Source organism: Cryptomeria japonica, chromosome 3 (genome assembly GCF_030272615.1).
Source record: "Cryptomeria japonica chromosome 3, Sugi_1.0, whole genome shotgun sequence".
Classification (NCBI taxonomy): domain Eukaryota; kingdom Viridiplantae; phylum Streptophyta; class Pinopsida; order Cupressales; family Cupressaceae; genus Cryptomeria; species Cryptomeria japonica.
Window position 1 is genome coordinate 645605070 of NC_081407.1, and position 19896 is coordinate 645624965.

Sequence of the window (19896 nt, forward strand, 5' to 3'; positions counted from 1 at the left end):
GAGTTTTGAGATTGCCTTGGACAATGAAGATGAAAGCATTTTAGAGGCAAGTTGAGTGACTGATCTTGGTGCTAATGGTGAAGAATGTGACTTCCATGTTTTGTCCTCACCACCCCAAAAGCCCGACCACAATGTGTCTTTACCTCCTCCAAAGCCCGACCACTTTGAGTGAGATGTCCTCACCACTCCAAATCCCCGATCACTTCCCACACTTCATGTCCTTGGTCATCAAAATCCCCGACCTCTTCTCACTTCATGTCCACCCCCCCTTTCTACCCCTAACCATCATCTTGCCTTGCACCTCCAAATCCACGGCCAGCATCAACATGTCCTGACCACTTCAAAAGCCTGGCCATCATTACAAATCTGGCCTCACATGCCAAAATCCACGGCCATCCATCCTAGGCCTCTGTCCTCACTACCCAAAAAGCCCAACCATCCTCTTCATAATGTCCTAGCACTGGCAGGTCTAAAAGTCCGGCCATGTCATGTCTCCACCCCTTCAAATCCCCGACCACTACTCACACTTCATGTCCTCATCCCTCCAAAATGCCTGACCATTCATTCACACTACATGGCGGCACCCTTCGAAATCCCCGACCATCCACACACTACATGGCGGCATCCCCTAAAAAGCCCGGCCAAGGAGAGAAGTCTTCCCTCACATGCCAAAATCCTTGATCAGGAAGAAAGTTTCCCTCACATGACAAAATCCACGAAGCTGCATGGACATTTAACAAGTTATAATGAATAAGGAGTCAGCTGGGGTATTCAAAGATGACAACTCAGACCTTAAATAGGTGGGAAATAAGATCTACTTTGATAAGGAAGACCTAATTCGTAGCTGAAGGCAGAGTAGAGAGGATTTAATTGGCAATCAGGTCCAAAAGGTATGAAAACCAGACCTCAAGCAATTGAATCAGACCTTAAGGCATTGAGAGTCCAGACCTCAAGCTAAACTTAGAATTGAAATAACAAAAATCAAACCTGTAAATTTGTGAGCAGACCTTAGGTCTGATTACAAACAAGTTCCATGCCAGCGAAAGTCATTTCCAGGATTAAGAGTACAAATCTCAAATTGAGAAGGGTTAGTGAGAAGTGTAAAGTATGAGGTATTAGTGTTATTATTGTTTATTCCTTATGTATTTGATTTAAGGATTCCTTTGTTTTCCAGGTTAAAGCCAGCAGCTGGATGCATGGTGCGAGGAGGTGAACTTATGAATAATAGGGGCAAAGTGTACAAGTCAAGGCATAAGAGGCTTGGGGCAGTATTTCTCTACATCAAGGCATCACTTCAAGGATTCAACCACTACATGGGGATAGCTCTACAAACATCATGGAAGCAGCTCAAAGAAGAGAAGACTTCACAATGGGAGAGACCAAGCTAAGAAAGGGAAGCTGATTGTTCCACATGAAGAACACTTCCAAGATTCATCAACATTGCAAAGGAAAGCGTAATAACTCATCATCACAAAGTAAAGATCAATGTCATGAAAGAGCAAGCATGAGAGTGAAGGTGCTAAAGGAAGGAATTTTACAAATATCTTGAATTTCCTACAAAAATCCAAGAATCATTGCCAGTGTAGCAAGCAAGTAATCCAAGACTAGGCTTCAACGTGATGGGACTCAGGATCAACACAAGTACAAAGGGTGAAATGCAGTACATTAAGGAATTCCCAAGTCAAGAGGCAAAATTGTGTAAGAGAATCAAGGAGATAGTTCCAGAAGAGTTAATCAAAGTTAGAAGATGAAGCAATTTGGGAATATCTCCCACCAACATCACATCAAGTGCTTGGAAATGTTGAGTATCAAGAGATATTGCCCGAATCACAAATACTTATGATGAGTTACAAGAGGAGCAATTGAGGTGGCGACAACTCACCTTCATCTATCCAATCACATCCTTCCAAGTCAGAGCATCTAGATTCAATGCACTTGACTCATCCAACAAGGAGGATAACTACCATATGTGGAGGCACAAAGTTCGATGTACCTAGCCTCATCATTCATTGGCCGGCATTCAAGGAAGGACATGTGTCCTATTTATTGTAATTTTATCATTGGTCAAACATTAAATGCTATGTAATGGGTGTAACAAACCTTGATTACATTTTCTATCTTTCAATCTTGGCCATTCAATTGTATTGAGAGCACTATATAAGGTTCCACTACCTCATTTGTAAAGGTTAATAGTTGATCAATAGTTGATAGCAGATAGCTAGAGTAGAGTAGGAGAAAAGGAGATTGTTGTCAAGACTTTGTTGCAAGAAGCAGATTATTTTCTTTGAAGATATGGTGAACGTCGTGTGTTGATTCAACATTTGCATGGTCTCTACTTCTCATTTATTTTCATGTTGATTGGATGGATGGAAGCTATTATGGATGATTAAAGGTGAAATTCGCATGTTCATACTACTTGTATTTTGCTGATTGCTAAATACTTTGCATTGTCAACTAAACTCTTTGCATAAGCTCAACTTCGATTGTTACTCACCCATTGATATGCATCACATTGATGGAGTCTATGTTGTTGGTGGTCATTTGAACATCATAAGGTTACCTTAGAAGATCGCACTAGCTTTGTGGAGTTGTTGCTTTGCATGGCAAAGCTAAGTCTAGTAGAGTTTCACTAAATCATTCATAGTCTCTTACATTCTAGGAATTAGATTAGACTCCCTAAACCCTATCTCTTTTGCCTTTTGTTTTAAAGTCAAGTAAATTCCCATGTTCTAGCCACATTCAAGCAAGAGTTCAAGTATCAATGTAAGTTCCCTTGTGATTCCAGCAATATCACATCAAACCATTGAGCTTATCCACAGATCAAGACCTGACATTTGGAACCTTGGAGTCACCTCGTATGATCACACTACTTAGCATTCGAGAGGTCTTTGTTCAAGAGAGGATAAGATAGCTTGGTATTTTATTTTGTGTATGGTGTGCATAAAAACACATCAAAAATGTTCATAAGATAGCTTGTTGAGAATGATATCCAAGTTGTGACTAACAATGCAACATGTGTAGCTACACAAAGACACCTACCATTATCTGTAGCCATTGTGCCACCTATTGCATTAATCTCCTACTTGAAGATAGGAAAAACATGTAGGACTGAAGTCAAAAACGTCTTTGAATACATCTATGATCACCATTTGGTGCCTAATTTGATGAGAAAGCACACCAGTATAAAGGAGCTTGTGCAATGATGAGTCACGTGACTCATCACAAAGTCTATTGCATTGCAGCCTCCCTAATGTCTCATAAGCATATCTTTGTGAGCACTAACCTAAGGAAAGGAGTCATAAAAACTGTTTTTGATTAAATGTTTACCAAGAATGTGTACGAGATCCTCAAGGGAGCTTCAAACTTAATGATTACAAGTGTAAGTGTGTCACAATCATAAATTTTAATTCTTACATTTACCATTTAGTTATTATTTTTGTTATTATTCAAATGCTTATTAATTTTAAATACAATTTATAATTTTGTTTAGGTGACAAAACCTTTGATCAATTTTATATGCTTGTCGGATGGCAAAAAAAAACCAATGGGTTATCTATATGAGGCCATAGGCAAGGCCAAGAAACCATTTTACATTATTTTAGAATAAATAAAAGAAAAAATGAACCCATTTAGCTCATAATTGAATAGAGATGGAACAAGCAGCTCCACCAACACATACATGCAACAGCCTTTTGCTTGAACCCAGACTTTTCTTCTCTGATTCATTCAAGACCTCTGAGAAGGCTATGAATGGCCTCAACACGTGAAGAAAAGTTTATGCCCAACAAAACACTTATACACAATCCTTGATAAGTCATAAATTTACAAGGATGCAAAGATTAAGCTCTTTTCTTCACTTCTATGCATTCAAAGGAGAATGACCCAGAAACAACGGAAAATTTTAAAATACGCTAGTCCTCCAATCACAGTTGTAGATACTAGAAGCTAGAACTTTTTAAAAGCTGCAATTCTTCAAATATGTGGTGGGAAACTAGCCATCGTCATTTTGTGCCCACTCTGCAGTCCTGAGTGTGAGACCAATTGCATGAAATAGCACTCTAGGTTGACCCAAAAGTGCTTGATGACCTTGTTTTTGTACAGTAAAATCTTTATCTTGGCATCAAAAAGATGCAACTGAAGAAGATATGTGATCTATGGTAACTGGATGATATTGATCCACATTTTGATTGGAATGTTGATAGTGTTCCCCCGTTTACCAACGAGATAACTGATTTTGAAAAAGAAGTGGAATGGACAGCAGCAACAAAAGGTTAGCACAAACAAAAGCATCAAGAGAAGTTGGAAAGGATGATGACATGCTTGAAAATGATTCTATTCCTAAGAAAAAATCTATAGCTTCCAACTCAAGAGCATAGCCAATAAGGAGCTTGAGGGCGAGACAAAATTTGTAAAATATTCTATAGATTTGTAATTTTGTATCAAGATCATGTGCATTGTACTTATTTTTGGTCTCGAACAAATGAAAAATATCTAAATATGCCCATGCATTCTCTAAATTCATCTTTCATGCATTTTAACAGCGTATTGAATGTTGTTTAAGCTTATTTTATTAATTTTAGAAAAAAAATCATTATGTCAAGTTTTTGCCGAGTCTCCAATCTGAGCCAAAATTTTGGGCTACCACATTACTACCAAGACTTTCAATGTCATAGATGTCTGCAACATACAAAATCTATCAGATATAAAAAAATAAAATTTGGAATGGACACCTGCTATTGGAGCATCTTCCCATTCAACTACTTCATCATCTTCCTCTTCACGTTTGGTTTTCATTCCAACCTGACGCTCAGAGGGAGCTGCTTCTGTTGTAGCAGCAGCCATTACTTCTGCATGCTGCTGCTGCTTAAAGATTGCAGCATAATATGCCTTAATGTACTCTTCCTGTAACAATCAATAGTATATAACATTATAACTCGTCTGGATTCTCGTCAGGAACTAAGCAACCATTAAGGAGCTGAAATGTGAAATAAGATATTTAGAAATCAGTAGTTGAGATAATTAGCAATAACAAGGGCATATATGACAAGTAATCAACTCCATAATTGTTGTTCTCCTCCAGCAGTGCATACCTGTATATTCTGATCAACAGCTCCTTTGTCATCTCCAGGCTTCCTGTCTAAAGTAGGACCTGCAAAAGACAAACCGCTGTCCGACTTTAACTCATGTTTCACATCACCACGCTGTTCATCAGTAATATTCATTCCCTGTTTGATCATCCAAGGAGGAAGGACTTTAACAGATACATCATCCTTAGAATCCTCTGCTTTGACATCCATTCCAGAAAGAGCTACCTCAACCTGCAAACCGTATGTGGCCATAGAAACATTCAGATATGATAAATGGATGTATATTGAAGGTCATTCAGTAACAGAATCCTTAAATAAAATGTTGGCCAATAATAAAGGTACTCAAATAAATTATTAACTATAATAAATCCTTTAAAGTTTGGCAATTCATTTTATTTTGTCATTCCTTCAAAGAGCTACAACACTCAAGAATGAAATAATAAACCTAGTCGCTCAAAGTCATCACCATGCCACCCAAAAGAAATGAAGGATATCATGTGGTCAACATCTAATATAAGTTTGTCTGCGAAACTGAACCACAATACTACAAATCTTTAATCTAAACCATCACAAAAAATGTTAAAACAATTTCAGCAATTCTCTAAGATTATGAACTATAGAATAATCATTCTTTCTGCACAGAGGTTACCAGGATATCGGATTCATGATAGACATACCTACTCCCATGGGAAAAACTAGCCATCAACAGACCTTGGAATCCTACTAAGAATTAACTAATGTACAAGGAAGAAGCGAAACTACTTTAAAAAAAATTTAAATAACCAAAAACATAAGATCTTGGACACACATCTTTTTGAAATATAAAAAGGAAGCTGTAATAATCACCCTCAATTTTTTGCAACAATATGACACAGATAAAAAGAGTAGATACATATAACACTGATAAAAATCACTTCTCAACAATGCCCAAATACATTAAACCGATTCCCATTTGAAAATGCAATGATGTACATTAAATGAAGAGGTAAGACAGGCTGCAAAGAAAGTCTTATTGAACTTATGACTGTTGCTTCAGGGGCAGAACATACTGGAATGCTAGCCGGAAGTGCTCAGAAATCACTTACCCAGCATACCCGTCCAACTAGCAATAGTATGGATCAGCACCATCAACTCCAAACACAATGAACTACACTCACCACACCCTCAAATATCAAGATATGCAAGTACAGGTCTATAAATCATGGCATAAGCTGCTGTAATAAATGTAACAGGTCTGAAATGACTGATAAAGCAAGTGCAAGTCTGATATATCTGTCGTAAGTCGACCGTCAAACAGCAGTGGGAAAACTTCAAGAACACCCTCCAAACCCACATTGAACACCTCCCAAGGTTGTCAAACAGCCTCACATATGCCCAGCATCACCAAACAATTTCAAAATTACGAGGAAATGACAGTACACTGTTCTGATATACTTTCAGTCAAAAACATCACTGCATATGGTGCTGGAAGACAGGGATGGCTAGCAAAAATTTATTTGTGCCAAAACACGTGGAAATGAAAACCATACACAAAGTGTCACTTGGGATTATGAAAGAGATCTCATAACTAGATGCTTCTGCCTAGAATGCTCACGCCAATCCTCCACGAAGCCTATATGGCCAGCATTTGCAATGGTCTTGCCTCGAAATACTAACCAATCTGCCCAAAATCACATGTAAGGTCCACAAAGATAGAAACATTGGCACTAGACAAATAAATAGGAAACTGCAAAACCCTTATAACTGCCCAAAAGGGGTACGACCCAGCCTGAAAATGAAAGCTACAGCTAGCACTAAGTCTTTTCCAATTGCCCAAACACAAGCTTCAAACCAATTCTGTAAAAAGATAGAAAACCACACTCCAAATCTGCAATTGAATCACATTAAAAACCTTCATAGCTAGAAACCCCAAAAAATTGATACTTCTTTCTGTACACTGGTGATTTTTGAATGAAACCACACCATCTAGCTAAGGATTATCTTTCAAATCCAAAACTAGAAATCAAATGAGGGTTTTCATCCTCACAGATTTTTTAAGAACTCACAAGTTCAATCCGGCAGCATTTCAATATAAAAACTTCAGCATATAAAAAAAGGAGACCCCTCAACTTCCTCTTTATAGCTTTGCAGGCAAAAAACTGAAGAGCACACACTTATACTGAGGAAGGGGGGGTGAATCAGTATAAGAATATTTTATTTATTTAAAATTTAACAACCATAATATCAGCAATAACAGCAAACATACAAATCCACACAAGAGAGAAAACTAGATTCACATGGAAAGACTTTCTAAGAAAAGAACGATGAAGGACTACTTGGATATACTCTCCAAATCTATCCTGAAAAAATAATAACCTGATCTAACAATATTTGCAGGCAGCAACCCGCTGGAGACACAACCCCCACTAATAGAATTTGCAGGCACCAACCTACTGGTGAAACCAATCTCCTCAACATAACACCAACTCAGCAAGAGACACCAATCTCTCCGATCAAGAGGCAACAACCTCTTTGCACAAAAATTCACCTTCAGTATGTTGCTTCTTCAACACATGATGAACAACAAAATGTCCTTCATAACTTTGCTCCAATTCTAATAAGCTCTCCTTCAGATTAATTCTGCTCTTCTTTACATTAATTCTGCTCTACTCTGATGTACGAATGATTTTGCATTTTTCTTCACACACATCATTGTCATAGATAAATCTTCTCTACTCTACTTTTGCTACAAAGGATGGAACATTTTCGCACCACATAGATGATTCACACACTTCACTTCCATAATTGCCCAAAAACTTTCTTCTTTACATATCAATCTGTTGTGCTCACACACACACCCTGTTTTCGGCAAACACGGACCCCCGTAGTAGCAGTCTGCCTATCCATTTAGAGAGAAGCTCCTCCCGTGGTCAAGCGTCTAGAATCCCAAAGTTTCAGGTCGGACCAAGAGAAATTCGCCCACTTCAACAAAATACCCGAACTCCATCAAAATAGAAAGTCGCGCATTTTGGGTGATATGGCCGACAAGGTTAATGAAGGCCAAAATCGCACAGATGCCTGAAAATTTGTTGAAGACGATTTGCCATTAGAGCCCGTGTTTGAAATCGCCGGTGAAACCTAATGAAGTATCAAAGGCCGAAAACAAAAGAGATCAAATTCAAGTCTCACAAAATCCACTAGTGAGCGGAAAAATTAAAGAGAAGAGACGTTAGGCCAAAATCGTGAATTTCACCAAAAATCGCCTTCTAAGCTAGTGATAAGTCATAAACTTCTAAACTCCAACCCCGAAAATCGCGATTCACAGAAGATAAAATTAAAGCAAGTTTGAAAATCGGCTTAATAGGCCGAAAAGCTAAAGCGAAAATTTCATTGTGCAAACTGATCAAACAAGCCGAAAATCTTCAGACCTCCAAAATCGCATGATATACATATTTGGCCCCAAAAACTTGATGAGTTCAAGTTCGCGAAAGTTACTTTTAGGCCAAAGTCGAAAAATGGCTCCATGAGCCGAAATCACGCATATCACTCCATTGAGCCGAAAAGTTATCAAACCAAAGTCGCACGAAAATATCTTCAAAATCGCCCAAAAGGGTTCATACGCCCAAAAATCTCATCAAGCAAAAATCGCCCTATAGACCAATAATGTGACGTAAAACTCCTGATACCGCCCATCTAAGACGGAAACGAAGAGGAGTAAAATCGCGATATAAACACTTTAACCGAAAAGATAAAGACATGACAAAGTCGCCCAAGAGGTTTCGTTTTTATTTTCAAGGCCAACAATTATAAAAAGACTAAGTTCGCAAATTGGCCATTGGACGAAAACCCTAAAACGCATGGAATCAGTTAGTGCCATATCGTCTACGAAGTCTGAAAATGTCCAAAGTTCGCCATATCCCTCCATAGGCCAAAAAGGGCAAAAAGCCAAGAAATTCAAAACTCACAAAGGGGCTTATAGGCTGAAATTCGAAGTTTGCAAATTGATCTTATAGCCTGAAATCCATAAAGCGGGTGGAATTTAAACTAAGTTAGAGTCACTCATGGAAGCCCAAATGCCCGAATTTGTTGTGTAAACCAAGTAAGGTGACAAAGACAAAATCGTGAGTCTTCTTTCAAATCCCCTCCATAGGCCGAAGATGGGAAGCAAAACAAAATCGCCTTATCAGACCAAAATTCAAGTCTAAGTGCAACTAAAAGTAAAATTTCGGCCTCTAGGGTAAAGATGTAAGTTTATAAACCTTTTTTGGCCCAAAATTTTTTTAAAGATGTTAAGCTCACAAAACCTCCTAAAGGGCCGAAATGTGAAAGGAGTCTTGCAAAGCGGCTAAAGAGCTGAAAATGAAGGCAAAATGAAAGTAACATCACGCAATTAACTTGCAAAAGACCTCAAGAGCCCGAAAATTAGAGTCTTAAGGCTTTAAAGGAGCGAGGTTCGTCATTTTTTTTTGCTTTACAAATAATCCAAATTAGCCTGAATTTCGTTCAAGAGAGCAAATTAAAGATCAGATTTCAAGATACATCTCACAAAGACCTTCTCAAGCCCGAACTTCGCCAAACCTGAGCCCGACCTTGTCTAAAAAAAATTAATATTTGTCAAATTAATTTAATTAATTTCTCAAGTTGATTGATTAAAGGTGAAATTGATTGCTTGCAAGATCACGATTGACGATGTTGGGAAGAACCAGGAGAAAGCCTGAAACGAAAATCGAAGAAGGATCGCGATCAAAGCCAAGAGCAAGGATGCAGCGCAGGATCAAAGCGATGAAACATTGGGAAGCGTGCCACCTAAACCACGGAGTTGAAATCCACCAGCGCGATTAAAGAAAAAGAACACAAAATGCTCAAAGTATGCATTCTCGAGAAATACACAGTTGGATTAATTCCAGAAATTCAATTTTAAAAACTGAAATTGTTTTAATGTAAAACTACCTGTGGGCCCCACTCTAGATATTTTAAAATGGAGGGGACACAAGTCAGTTATGTTCAACTACCGGATAGACCCCAATTGAAGCCAAACAGTGATAGGTAGTTGAGAAGGTGGTTGGGTAGATAACTAAGAATTAAGTGGGTATGGGCAGCCTTATTTTGTGGAATAAATCAAGACCCTTGGATGCAGACCATCCTGGCCACTGATTCAAATTGTAAATTCTATAAAAGGCAGAGGCCTTTTCTCCTGTAAAGAGTTAGAGATTTTTGTTAGACTCTAGTTAGGCTGTTAGATTTCAGTTAGAATAGGTTAGATTGTAGAAGGTTAAATTTTAGCAGTAGCATAGAGATGTTGCAGAAATTGTTGTAATAGCCAGCTGGAATCAATATAATGGACATTAATTTGGTGTTTATCATCTTGGTTTTAGTCTATGTGCATGGGTTCTTTCAGCTGATTAGAATTAGAGTGCAGGGATTTTAATGGTGAAGTTTGGAGGGGTATTTAATGCATTTATGGTTCATACCATTAGGGGTCTGTTGATTGTAGGTCACCCTGCATGGTTAGTCTAAACCCAAACTGTGCTTAGTTCAACTACAGGTGTTCGTCTTAGGCTGCGCCAGAATTGGGTGCCTAAATGAGCGTCTCTGGTTTGAAAATCCTTCATCCCTTGGAGATTGCACTGTTCTTGTCTAGTTGTGAGGGTGTCTCTGGCAAAACAAGAATTTGTTCATCGAAATCTGTCTACCCAGTGCATCAATTGTTATCATCACTGTCCTTAGGTTTCCTGAACCCATCTCTTTTTCTTTTATTTCCCAATCCGAGAATCGAATACAGACCAGCTTGTTGCAAACGTAAGTCCCCTTGTGCTCCCAGCAAAACACATCAACTGTTGAGCTATCCTGCAGTCAAGACCTGACAATCGAAACCTTGAGGTCGTCCCCATTGATCAATTAAAACAGCATTAGGGATTTCCTTATCTCAAGAGAGGATAGGATACTTAGCATTCTATTCTGCGTTGACTGGAGAGAGTCGTAGTTCCGCGATTTTAGCCACATCAACAGAATTGGCGCTAGAAGGAGGACCGATATGATGAATGTCTAAACAGCTAAACCCAGATCATATCAATCCATATTTGTGAAGAGTAACCTTATAGCTTTTTTACCCTTCTCTGGGCTCAATAGAAGGAGGTCCTCCCACTCAGGTTCCTTGCAACAAGTTGAGTCTAATAGACCTTTCCAAAGCTATATTTGGGATATGCTAGATCCTTGTTAAACCGAAAAAAAAAAACAATCAGAAAATCTGAAAATACCAAAAAATTCTAAGTCAAAATGTTGGGTCAACCGCTTCATAAGGCTGCCCGTAATCCCACATTTCCCAGATCCAGCAAAGGCTAAGTTTGAAGCTATATCCCAGGCCGCTGTCCGAATTCGCATCCGCAGCTCATTGCATAATTCAAGGCACAACAGAGCACGAAGAATCGAACTGCACTACATTTCTATCAAAAGTTTAGTTGGCAATGCAGGGGCAGATATTTTTCTGGGACATCCCCAAACCAGAGGAGCTTGTACAGTCGGATATCCCCAGTCCTTCGTCAAGCATTGAGGAGTTTACACGATTTAAGGACTGGATTGAGAACCAGTTTCGTCTCAAAGAGGAATTATGCTTAGAGAGCATGTTGTCACCTTGGTGGTGCAGAATTCACCGCGCCCCACATTCGGAATTCACTTGCTCATTATGCATGGAGGCAGTTAATCAAGTCAGAGCCCAATGCAGACTGCTGGAAGAGTCAAAGGAGCCCATCACCAGCAAAGTGTGGAGTGCCTACCTTGCTGCAAACAAGTATAGACGGACGCAAAATCAATACAGCACCGCACTCCCCGATGATGAAAGGATGGAATTGCCAACTGTCGATCACAATGAACCAGTCAACCAGACTGTGGCAGCAGATAATTTTGTTGTCCTTACTCCAAAGGAAGATGTGACAGAGGAGGACTGTGCTATCCCTACAACTAATGAGCACAGTGTTCAAGAGGACAATCAAGTGAGCTTTGTGGATCAGCCACAAGTTGAAGAGCAATTCGCAACAACCCAGCCAATGGACAGTGCAGTCCAAAAGCTCGTCAAGGACATTTTTGAGGATCAATCAATCGACAAGTCCCTGCTATTTGAAAACGTGCTGACAGGCGTGCATAAGGCTGCATTATTCATACAGCCCGAAGATGCACCAACAGATGATGCACCCCTCTTTCCTGAGTTCGAGTTTGGTTTTGAGACTTCTTTTCAGCCTATGCAACCCGATGAAGAATCTGATGCTGATTTGCACACACCAAACGCTACCCAGATGTTGCACCACCAGTGGCGACCTCCTGATACAGCTGTTGAAGATTTCCCACTGCATAACACTCCGCATGACTCAGAAATACGCTAGGTTGTTTCTTTCCCTCCTGCTGTTAATTTTGAAAGTTTTCAGTTTAATTTTGAATATTCTGGGAAAGCAACCTGTAAATGGATTAACCACGGACCTAATGAACTCCCTCAACTGATAATTTTGCCCAATGTCCTGGTTAAACCTAAGAGTGGCCAACTGAAAATTTTCTTTTCAGAATATAAAGACAAACCAGCCAGACTTAGAACTGTCCTTGTTGCCCTGTTACTCTTGCACGTATTGAGAAATCACCCCAGGTCGGGAACGTATACATACAGTCTGCATTTTGTACAGTCTATTTCTTCTTGTATATAGTTAGTTTAGGTTTTGTTTTCTGTTTTTAGCTTAGTTTCCTTGATTTTCTGCTTTAGTTTAGTTTGCTTTTCCATAGTGTAGGTGTCCTTTCGGAAGGGGTTGTCTCCTCGTTGTTTTGTAGGGGTATGTTTGCTTTTCCCAACACTGGTGTGCGAAGTCAGAAAGTTTTTCCGACTCATTTCTTAGATGCCGACTTTGGTAGAGCACCTAATTGACGGTTGCCTCCCGTAGTCAGTTCATTTAATTTAAGGCTTAGTCATTTTAAAATTTTAGTTGCTTATTGCGTTTTGTCGCCAAAATTGTGATAACGTTTAAAATTGCTTAAGTTTGTCGTTTGATTAAAGGGAAGTCATTGCATATGAAAATTTGAAGCTCTGCTTCAGCGACCATTGTAACGCTCAATCCCATGTAGGCTTCATTGCTTACGAGCCAATGTGAAAAAGTGAAAAGAGAGAAAAATTCAAAAGAAACAAAATCAAAAGCAAAGAAATATCAAAAATGCTTGGCTTTGGGAATGCAGACACCTCTGCCGGTATTAAAAAAGAAAATTTATCGGAAACAAAGCAATCTCTATAAGCTTACAAGCGATAACCTCGTCGGCGCTATGAATGCTCGTTGGCAGCGAGGCAATATCTAGGTTGCTTTTGGAGTTAGACTCAGCATACGTAGCTTGTCTTGACTAAACAATGATATTTCAACTTTCTCTAAGGCAGAATGAACTTCACTACACACACTTGATTTTCAAGGTTGGTGATTTGATTCAGTTTGCGACCTTATTTTTATGTTGAATCTGTCTTTTGTCATTTGGGTTGTTTTGTGGGGTATATACCAGAGATTCTAGGGTTCAATCCGGATATTCATCCTTGAAATATTCAGCACATTTCCCAACCGAGTCGCCATTTGTTGTGCTCACACACACACCCTATTTTCTGCAAACAAGGACCCTTGTAGTAGCAATCTGCCTGTCCATTTAGATAGAAGCTCCTCCCGTGGTCAAGCGTTTGGAATCCCGGAGTTTCAAGTCGGACCAAGAGAAATTCGCCCAATTCAACAAAATACCTGACCTCCATCAAAGTAGAAAGCCACGCATTTTGGGTGATATTGTCGACAAGGTTAATGAAGGCCAAAATCACACAGATGCCCGAAAATTTGTTGAAGACGATTTGCCATAGAACCCGTGTTTGAAATCGCCGGTGAAACCTAATGAAGTATCAAAGGCCGAAAACAAAAGACATCAAATTCAAGTCTCACAAAATCCACTAGTGAGCCGAAAAAGTAAAGAGAAGAGACATTAGGCCAAAATCGTGAATTTCACCAAAAATGGGCCTCTAAGCCAGTGATAAGTCATAAACTTCAAAATCGGCTCAAGTGACCAAATAGCAAACTCCAACCCCGAAAATTGCGATTCACAGAAGATAAACTTAAAGCAGGTTTGAAAATCGGCTTAATAGGTCGAAAAGCTAAAGCGAAAATTACATTGTGCAAATTGATCAAACAAGCCGAATGTTGGCGGCATTATTGTATACGAAAATACGACTAGTTAATTATGTGTAATTGTTTTGGTTAGTTGGCAACCGAGGGGTGGCGGTTGCGGTGCGACGATTGGCGCTCGCACCCCCTCGGTATCTTTATATACTTCAGAATGTAACTTGCAACACACAAATTATGAATGGAATAACATCTCTTATACTTGTCTGATATCTATGGCGTTATCATTCTGCATTACGTGCTTTATGTTCTAAGTTATTCACCCGAGAGGGCAAACATTTGGCGCTGTTGCCTAGACGTACTCGGGAACGGAAGACGCGGATGGCGTACGGACACGATGGGACTACCCGTTGGTGAAATAAACCCAGAGGCTGACGACGCGCAAACAGAACTTTACACAGGAGAAGACACCGCAACGAGAGAATTTTCAATTCTGCTCCAGGTAGCCATCCAGACCTACGTCCGACGAGAGGCGACGGAGGCAGAAATCCACCAAGTGTCATGTGGACAGCGTTGGAGGTGAACCCGGCAGTAAATCGATTGATGAACCATCTTCCCCGGTTGCTTGCACAGGCATCACTGGCACAACAAGCTCACCTAGAGGAGATTGCCCAAGAAGAGCGATGCCAACAAATCCTTCAACACTACGAAGAAAACCAACCGACGGGAAGCAGAACGGGATGGCGCCAGGCCAGGAAGGAATTGAACCTTGAATCTTCTATATTCAAATAAAAGTGTCATTGACACGAGTTGTATTTGAGGAAATGAATTAATAAAGACGTGTTTTGATTTATGTATTGTGAGTTATGGAAATGTGCGGCAATTAATGCCCAACCTATTGAATAAAGATAGAAATAAAAAAGCAGAAACGAACGAGTGGGAGGCCGCGCAGAGGGCCTTGATTCTAGAGCAGCGAGTAGAATGGAGACAGAGGCTGAGGCAACTTGTCGAAGGACGACCTGCCGACGGGTGACCTGAAGGGAACCACGGAGGTGTCACGGAGGGTGCAGAAGCCGAGGGAAATTCCTACGCGTCGCCAGAACACCGTAGGGTGCGAAGCCACGAAGAGTTTCTGGAAGAAACAAGGTTACGACGAAATCTAGTCGAGGACACTCGGGATCAGTTTAGAAACTTATCCCTTACACCACGAAGTGAAGATCACCAACGGGAACCAGGAGTGGGCGCGGGTGAGAGCGAAGGGAGGGCAACCGTACGGGTGTAGGTGCCACACACGACAAGCAAAACACCGTACGTCCAGTCGCCCACGCAGGACACGCCACTGGAGGAAGCAGCGCAGGGCCACAGACACAGGCACAGCCACCCCCAGGAAGACGACCCAGGATGGCGAGTAAACAAAAATTGCCAAAGTTCACAGGGGACGACAAGGAAGACCCCTTACGGCACTGCCATACATGTGAAACCATTTGGTCAACCAACGGAGTGACAAACCAGGATGACTGGGTACAACAGTTCCCAGCCACATCACGTGGAGTTGCCATAGATTGGTACTCCGATGTGGACAAGCAAAAAGTGGCCACGTGGGCCAATCTACAGAAGGAATTCACGGAGGAGTTTCGGTTGCTCCATGATGACAATGAAATTGTAACGGAGATATACAGTACCAAACAAGGTACCAAGGAGATAGTACGGGCATACAGCAGGAGGCTGAAGGAATTGTTGGGTAAAATGGAAAGCCAACCAGCAGAAGGATTGAAGAAACGATGGTTCGTTGAAGGATTGAAATCCTCCGTACGAAAAAAGATGAAAATTGTACCCTCGACGTCATATGACGATGCCTATAATAGGGTGATGGACATAGAGAGCGAATACAAAACATCAAAGAAGAAGAAAAGTAAAAAATATTCATCTGACAATGATGAAGACTCTAACGGGGAAAGCAGCAGCAGTGGCAAATCGAGTAAAAAGGTGCACGCTCTCCAAAAGGACATGGAACAAATGCTGAAAGAATTCAAAGCCATGAAGGGGAGTACAAGTAAGACTGAAGAAAACGACGTGTGGTGTACCGACTGTATGAGTGACAGACACACCAAGAGGTCCTACCCCAAGAAGGCTTTCTGCGACATTTGTCAGATCGCGGGACATTTGACAAAGGAATGTCCTTACAATATGAAAAACAGGAGCCAACAAGTTCTCTTCACGCCAGAGCAGCCGGCTGTCAGAACTTCGCAAACCGCCAACAATAGTGCATCATCTGGCAGATACCGGAACAACCAGCGAGGGGGGAAGACCAATACTAATAATAGGAGCCGGATCCAATATGATGCAAAGGGACGGCAAATGATCCAGTGCCGAGCTTGCAATCAATGGGGCCACTTTGCCAGGGAATGCACTTCAGAAGAAACTCAACAAAAACTATGCAAATGGTGTGGGCCTGGAGACCATGATGATGGAACTTGCCCAAAGTCTGGAGTGAACCTGCTCAACATTGACAAGATGGAGGAACAGGTATTGGCAATCACACGGTCACAGGCAAAGAAGGCCACATACCCGGACCCCTGCACGCAGAAGCAGCGGGCGCTGGAGGCGAAGGCTGAAGTAGCGAAGGAAATGTTGGCACAAGGGAACACCCAGGAAGCGGCAAGTACTTTCCGCTCTGAGGCCGAGGAAAATATCCTAAAGCAAATGTTGCAGATTGAAGTACCTGTGAAGATGAAGGACCTCCTAGAAATGATGCTGCAATTACGTACGGCACTCCTACGTACGGTGCAAGTAACTCCGCACAGTCAGGCGACCCGGAATACGGATGTTTCTGGCGGAACACCTACAGACCCATTGGTTTTGACACTATACAGTGGCCGGCACCCGACGGTGGTCGAAATGGGAATACTTGGCACCATTTTGACTAACACTATTGTCGACGGCGAGTCGGGAGTGAATGTGCTTCCGGAAGAAACTTGGAAGCAGCTTGGCAAGCCAACACAATGGCCATCAACCTTCAACTTCCTAGGAGCGGATCAATATGGTATCAAACCCCTTGGAATGCTCATGGCACAACAAGTGACCATCGGGACACAACCATTTGTCCTCGACTTCGTGGTGATTCTGCTTGCCAAGAAAGGATACGATGCCATTCTGGGCAGAGGGTGGTTGGTGGCAGCCAGAGTGAATCACAATTGGAAGCGTAACACGTTGTCAATGGAGAAAGTCGGGTGAAAATTTATTATCGACCTGAAAACACAACTCGTGAGTGAAGAACTCGCGTCAAAATCGGAATCAGATGGCGAGGGCAGAGTTGACGGAGGAAAGTACGGAAGGGAACCGAACGAGGAACGCGTCCTGGGAATCCAAGGATGTTCCGAGGACGAGACCGATTCCCTTAATGGGCTCTTCCACTGGCAAATGGAGGACTACGAGTTGTTGTATGGGTGCAACATGTTGCAGGTTGACAAGGAACCGGACGAGAACGAATTTCCGCTAGCATACGGGGAATATACCGAAGGGGATGCCCCGGTCAACGAAGTACCAGCGCACAGGTTTGACATGACGAAACCAATCCGATAAGAAGAGTCCGTAAAACCTACAAACCTCGGCACGGAAGCAGACCCAAGGAACATCCTGGTTGGTGACGACTAGAATCCAGTCTTGAAAGCCACCGCGTTTAAAATATTCATGGACTACAAGGATGTATTCGCTTGGACGTATAAGGACCTCAAAGGGGTGCCACCAGAACTGTGTATACACCAAATTTCACTCGTACTTGGGGTCGTACCTGTACGGAAGAGGCCATACAGAATGAATAAAAACTACGCGGCGAGAGTAAATGATTAAATTGAATGTATGCTCGAAGCCGGGATTATTTTTAAAGTGCAGACCAACGAGTGGGTGTCGCCCATAGTGATATCCCTTAAAAAGGAGGCAAACCAGATCTGAATCTACGTGGATTTCAGATGCCTTAACGCGGTCACCATAAAAGACCCGTTTCCAATACCATTTACGGATAGCATCTTGGAGGAAGTGGCCGGTCATGAAATTTATTCATTTATGGATGGATTTTCTGGGTATAACCAAATATCCATTACCGAAGAGGACAAATTAAAAACCACCTTCATAGTGGAGGATGGCGTGTACGCGTATAATCGAATGCCGTTCGGATTATGCAACGCACCAGCGACATTTCAACGAATAATCCTTCACGAACTTCAGGGCGTTCCTTGACGACTGGTCCATCTACAGTAACCAAGATACACATCTGGCCGCACTTGGCGAATGCATGGAGAGATGCAGGTGAGCCCACCTAGCACTCAATCCCAAAAAATGCAGATTTATGGTGCCTCAAGGGAAGTTGTTAGGACACATAGTGTGTAAGGCTGGACTCAAGACTGACCCAGACAAGATTCGGGTGATAGTGGAAATGGAGGCACTGACAGATGTCACGGGAGTCAAATCCTTCCTAGGACACATAGGGTATTACAGGTGATTTATAAAAAATTTTGCTCGAGTATCCTGCCCTCTGGACAAGCTAACAAGGAAAGGTGAACGGTACACATTGGGGACGGCTCAGGAAGAGGCCTTCCAAGAACTGAAGTCACGGTTGGTGGGTGCGCCAATCCTAACATATCCTGACTGGGACAAAGAGTTCCACGTACATGTTGACGCATCCAATTTTGCCATAGGAGCCACACTGGCGCAGGTTGGCGATCACGGGCTAGATCACCCGGTCTACTTTGCAAGAAGACTCCTGTCGAAGGCAGAGAAAAATTATAGCACCACAGAAAGGGAAGCCCTCAGGATGATGTACTCCGTCTAGAAATTTCGACATTACTTGCTGGCCACCCCGTTCACATTTTATGTGGACCACCAGGCATTAATGTACCTGGTAAACAAGCCAATTATCCAAAGACGAATCAGCCGATGGCTACTATTGCTGCAAGAATTTACATTCAACATTATCGTAAGACCCGGGAAGAGCCATGTGATAGCTAACCAGCTATCAAGAATCCAGTCAAGAGAACCAGCCGAAGGAGTGAATGAAGATTTTCCAGACGCTCACTTATTTCGCATCGCGGTCCTCCCCGCCTGGTACGCAAGCGTGGGGGAATACTTGTTGACATGACGGTTTCCAAGGGAGATGCCACCAGGAGAAAGAAGGAAACTGGTACTGAGGAGCAAGACATTCCAACTTATTAATGGCCTCTTGTACAAAATGGGACCTGACCAGATCCTACGGTGATGCATCCTAGAAGAGGAAATTCAGGGCGTCCTAAGGGAAGCACATGAAGGGCCCGCAGGTGGACACATGGGACCCGACACCACGGCCAGGAAAGTCCTGTTGGCAGGACTGTGGTGGCCGACACTACACAATGACGCCAAAGAGTGGGTGACGAGCTGTGACACATGCCAACTGGTCGGACTGCCAATGAAGAGGGATTTTATGCCCCTCAACCCATCGAATGCCCAGGAACTGTTTGAGAGATGGGGATTGGATTTCATCAGATCATTAAAACCAAGTAGAGCCCGACGATGCAGATACATTATAGTGGCAACAGAATACTTGACCAAGTGGGTTGAGGCACGGGCCTTGCCGAACAACTCGGCAATCAATACAGCAAAATTCATCTATGAACACATCATTACGCGGTATGGGATTCCAATCCAACTGACGAGTGACAAAGGAGGACATTTTGTAAATCATA

The 19896-nt window shown here is 41.9% G+C and overlaps 1 protein-coding gene across 5 annotated transcripts in view; it reads right to left on the reverse strand.

Moving 5' to 3' along the window:
• LOC131027804 (uncharacterized) overlaps nt 1–19896 on the reverse strand; it is a 214199-nt gene that overhangs the window by 67724 nt on the left and 126579 nt on the right. For all 5 annotated transcript variants that reach the window (XM_057957896.2, XM_057957894.2, XM_057957895.2 and 2 more), the window contains 2 exons: nt 5091–5318; nt 4731–4902 (listed from right to left, as the gene is read on the reverse strand). In XM_057957896.2, the coding sequence (XP_057813879.2) occupies nt 4731–4902; nt 5091–5318 (400 nt within the window). The remainder of the gene's footprint in view (nt 1–4730; nt 4903–5090; nt 5319–19896) is intronic.